At 33.2% G+C, this 5,000-nt stretch overlaps 1 protein-coding gene across 13 annotated transcripts in view; it reads right to left on the reverse strand.

Moving 5' to 3' along the window:
- Window positions 1–5,000, reverse strand: part of LOC117415762 (forkhead box protein P2) — a 157,295-nt gene that overhangs the window by 14,687 nt on the left and 137,608 nt on the right. For all 13 annotated transcript variants that reach the window (XM_034026547.3, XM_034026549.3, XM_034026545.3 and 10 more), the window contains one exon: window positions 4,100–4,183. In XM_034026547.3, coding sequence (XP_033882438.1) covers window positions 4,100–4,183 — 84 coding nt within the window. The remainder of the gene's footprint in view (window positions 1–4,099; window positions 4,184–5,000) is intronic.

The following is a 5,000-nucleotide window of genomic DNA, read 5'->3' on the forward strand; positions in this document are numbered from 1 at the left end:
GCAGCCAATCTCAACTAATTACAGGATGAAATTGGATCATAAGAACCCTAATTAGAGCACGCTGTTAGAGATTATCTAATGATCTGCTTCAATGTTACTCTGGCCCAATATCTAACCAAAGCAGGCTATGCACAGAAATATTTTCAGAAAAGCATGCTACCACCTGATCAAACTAGCTGCTATGGTAATACAGTTGTGACCTTTTAATGCCGAACAAACAATGCTTTTTTCCCCTTCCTTCTTTCTTTGTTTTTCATTTATATATATATATATATATATATATATATATATATATATATATATATATATATATATATATATATATATATATATATATATATATATATACACATATATTTTAAATCAAACAAATATCGTTTACTTTTGCTTTCAGTTCCAAATCTTAGCTGAGGGGCTCCAGCCAGCTGGAAAATTTTACAATGACCTTTAGTCTCTCTGCTAATTTGGTGGAATGGTAATGACATTACTACATATTCAAACAAAACTGTCTTAATTGCAAATTAGCCAGAGGAGGCTGAAATTTTTCAAATTAAATCTGATTGGAGATGGTGAGAGTGGAATGGAATTTCTCCATTAACAATCATTTTTGGCATGTGTTAACAAATATAATGAAATGTCAAGTTTGGCGACTTTTCTGGAAGTATCATTTTCAATTTATGATTATAGTGTCACTTAAGGCTGATGTACAGTACCTTAGAAAGTGGGAGTCACGGGAGGAAAAAAAAAGGAAAAAGGATGGAATGTATTTTAGCTATTATGTCCTTCAATGCTGTCTGCAAGAAAGTCTTCCTATTAATGTTTTTTTTTTTTTTAATGAAAATACTATTGTAATATTTACCACACACCTTCTGTCACTGATAGCTTTCAAAAACAAGAATCTCCAGGTAATGCAAAAACGTCCAGCATTGATACTTAAAAAAAAAAAATCCTTTCATTACAAATGTCCTCAATTTCTTATGCAGTTTAAGAGAAGTTTGGAAAATATAAATACAGCTCAACTGAATACAGAAAACAGCTGACTTTGCAATTTGAAAAACACCTGTCTCGTCTTAATAACCATATATCCATCATTAGAAGTATCTTTTTATGAGGAGAAACTGATTAGTTTAATGTTAATTGATCTTTCTTTGTGGATCAGTTTTACACATACAGCCAGTAAGGAGATTTGTTAAGGAAACAGAAATTAACATATGCTCGCTAATTGTTCTTTCTTGGGCAGCAGCCAGCAGAAGCACATTAGCAGTCTTACAATAACGACTGGCACCCTGAAGGCATCCCCAAATGCATCTGTTCCCAGTAAACCACAAAACTGTTTTTCAGCTACTACTATAAGCTTGTCGAATGAGACAGGTTTCTTTGTTAGGTGTACAGAAGAGACAATTCTGCGTTTAATGACTTTATTGAGTAGCATTCTATGCTAGTTTTACAGCTGGCTTTACAGTAAAAGCAGTAAGGACTGTATATACAGCGTATCTCCATAGAAGCACTTATATAAATAGCAAACCTTAAAAGGAATCTTTACAGTTTTTGCAGTATATATATATATATATATATATATATATATATATATATATATATATATATATTTGAACTCTCAATAGGTTGTCTTGCTCATTCTGACTGAACTTGCCTTCCAACCTTGCAGATGATTATAATTTGTTCCGCAAATGCTGTATATATACACACACACACATAAATGTATATGTGTCTATACAAAACAAAATACAATATGTATTTTTCTGAATTACCGGTAATTTTACAAAAATCATAAAAGTGTATACACAGATTTCAATGTTAACCTGTTCCAGAATTAAGTAACAAACTAATAGATAAAACTGCTGTTTTACATTTTGCAATTTATTTTTGTGCAACTGCACTTGTTTAGTGGATTTAAATGTACCCATTTTTTATTTATTAAATCTATAGTCAAGAAAAAACTCTTGTTGCCCAATCATTTGTAATTATGCATCTGATGTTCTGTAACAAAGGGTGTCAATATGTTGTCAAACATATAAAGAGAGACATTCATAATACATCTTCTCATAAAGCATGTGTGTTGCATGTATATTTATGGTGTTAGGCAAACATATTTTTCCAGCTCCAGTAACAAGCATAACATGTTTGCAGGCATACAATCATGCACTAGCAAAATTGAATTTATTAAATATAACTGTGGAAAAGCATGCAAAAGCTAGGATGAGCACTTAGCTACCTCGGCTCATCTGAATATATTCAAGGTTGGGTAAAACTCATTATTCAGGACTTGCAGCCTTGATAACTTTGATTTTCATCCATCCATAGCATGGCCAAAAGGTAACATTTAATGAAGTACCATTCAGAGAGTAAATGGGGTCATATAATAGACAGTGCGGTTGCACCTTGTGTTCATGTACTGATAGCTGTTAAGGGGGCAGTGATGAACCAACAGAGCTCATTTCTCCTTGGTAATAAATTCATACTATTAATATTTATCAAATATGTAGGCTGTTTCAACTGAGCCTCTGCATATGAGGACATAAATCTGCTCTATGATATCAATTATGAAGCTTCTTTTGTACAGCACATTAATTTGAGGTGTTTATATATATATATATATATATATATATATATATATATATATATATATATATATATATTACCCACTTTTATTCTTTTAAGCCAATTTAAGGCCAACGGTGCAATATACCACTTTCGATATCTCCTGCTCCAATGGGAACTTTAAACTGTAGTTTCATTTTAAACTTCTCATCTACTATTCTGTATTAATTGCCCACCATCAAATGCAATTAGCAATTCTTTCATGTGTGGTTTATGTAATGTAATACTTCATTTACATTATTCATTCATATTCTGTTTTGGATTACAGGCTGAAAATTCTTTATTAGTGTAGATGTAACCCCGCTGTTGGAGTTTTGAAAAAAATACTGATTGAATAATTAATTGGAAAAACGAGCTGCAGATTCCTAATGGATTTACGGGATAATTATTCTATCTTGTGATTATCTACTTTATACGATAGGAAGTGATGAGGAAAATTATTCCATTGAAATGAAGACGGTTACTCAGCAGCATAACATTACAACAATGTTTTGTCCCCAAAAAGATTTTTTAAGTACCTAATAGTGCCAAATAAATATTTATATTAAAACATGTGCATGATCAAGTGTGTGGTTTCTTAAATACATTTTTTAAATAATATTGTTTTAACGTTCATGGTACATTCAATTAACACCCTTTGTTGGAAAATACATAAACAATAAAATGCTTGTGGTTTGTACACATTAATCTTGTATGTAACTACTAAAACTAATACAATACTAATCAAGCAATGCGATTGGTGTAGTCAGAACCAGTTTTCAGTGTTTCTGTATAAAGCAAAACTGATGATAATTAGCACACCAACAACAACATGGATAAGACGATAGCCACAAGCATATTGTATAGTAAATTACTAGCCTGCATTCTTCGATACACACACTTCATTATGTACAGACATTATTTACTCTATGAATAGCTGGTGTGTAGACTAGAGTAAAACAGCACATCATAATGTTATCTAATTCAATTTACTGTAAAGAACACAAATATTACAACTTCAGAACATGTTCCATTCCTTTTCATTTCCACTATAACAGCTTTTACTTTTTTTTTGTTGTTTGTTTTCAATATAAAAAGATAAGCTCATTTCTCGCCTCATACTGCTTTAAGTGTTACCCTTAGTAACACAACTAAACAGCAATTGCTGGTCAACAGGTTGTTTTCAACATTGGAATATACTTCCAAATCCATCGCTGGAAGGTGTTCTAACATTTTCGCAACATACCCAAGGCAGTCATTTGTACACTTATGGGTGTTTTGTGTTTAGTGTCACCTACAACGAAGATCAGATAGGATTTGTATAACATAACATTACTTTTAAAGAAACGTACAATTTGAAAAGCTATTGCATTTTGCTTTTGCTTTTATTGCCTCACACTTCATCACTTTCAATGTTTTCTAACTGTCACTTAAATTGTTCATGTTCTGTCCGCTACATTTTTAAGCCCTATTTACTGTTTATAGAGCAATATGCACTCACAGGTTTTGGAGATGGCTTGGGCTCTGAGGGTCGCATGTGCAAGTGGGTCATCATTGCCTGAAGACGTTCACGTTCTTTAGAAAGCTGTTAGGGGAAAAAACGCAAGACCACAGAGCATTTTAGAAATGACTGATATGGCTATTTTACCACAGTGATACATCTTATTATCGAGCTTGTCTCACTGTAATTGAGTCCTGCATATAGGAAGTCTGACTCTGTATGCTTGCCTACTTTGGAAGATGCTGGGACTTTTACTATAGGAAAAATGAAAAAGAAAAGAAAATCTCTGGTCGTAGTGTGTTAAAAGGTCAGGGAAAACAAATAACACTTCATCTTTTTGTCAATAACAGAATTTAGGTCACAGATGCTTTGACAGTAACAAGTTACTAAGACCATAAATTAGAAAGCCCTTTGTGTCTACTTAAAGTCCTGTGGACACTGTTAGAAATGGACTAGTGCCAGCAGCTGTGAAGGGGTGAAGGGTCCTTCAAGCAGAGTGCCTGCAAGGATTGCCTACACACTTCTTCCTTTCCCTCGGAGGTCCAGTTAGTGCCCCTGCAATCTGCCATCATCAATCTAATAGAGTGACAGAGACCAGGCAGTGTGAAATGCTGAAGTCCGCCACTGAGCCAGCATCCACACTGCACTGCGTCTCATTACAACTGACGGACCTTACTAGTCTACAAAAACATAGAAGAACCAGTATAATTGGTCACACTGTTGGCATCCGCTTTAGTATTATTTTTACTATGTCAGGAAAAACATATTTTCCCATGTAAACTAGATTTAATTTTCTTTAAATCCAAGAAATAAAATAAATAGCTCATGCAACATAAAACTATTTAGGTTATACAAAGTCTTATTCCCTCTCAAAAAAACATTACATTTAAAAGCATACAGC

This window comes from Acipenser ruthenus, chromosome 7, assembly GCF_902713425.1.
Source record: "Acipenser ruthenus chromosome 7, fAciRut3.2 maternal haplotype, whole genome shotgun sequence".
NCBI lineage: Eukaryota > Metazoa > Chordata > Actinopteri > Acipenseriformes > Acipenseridae > Acipenser > Acipenser ruthenus.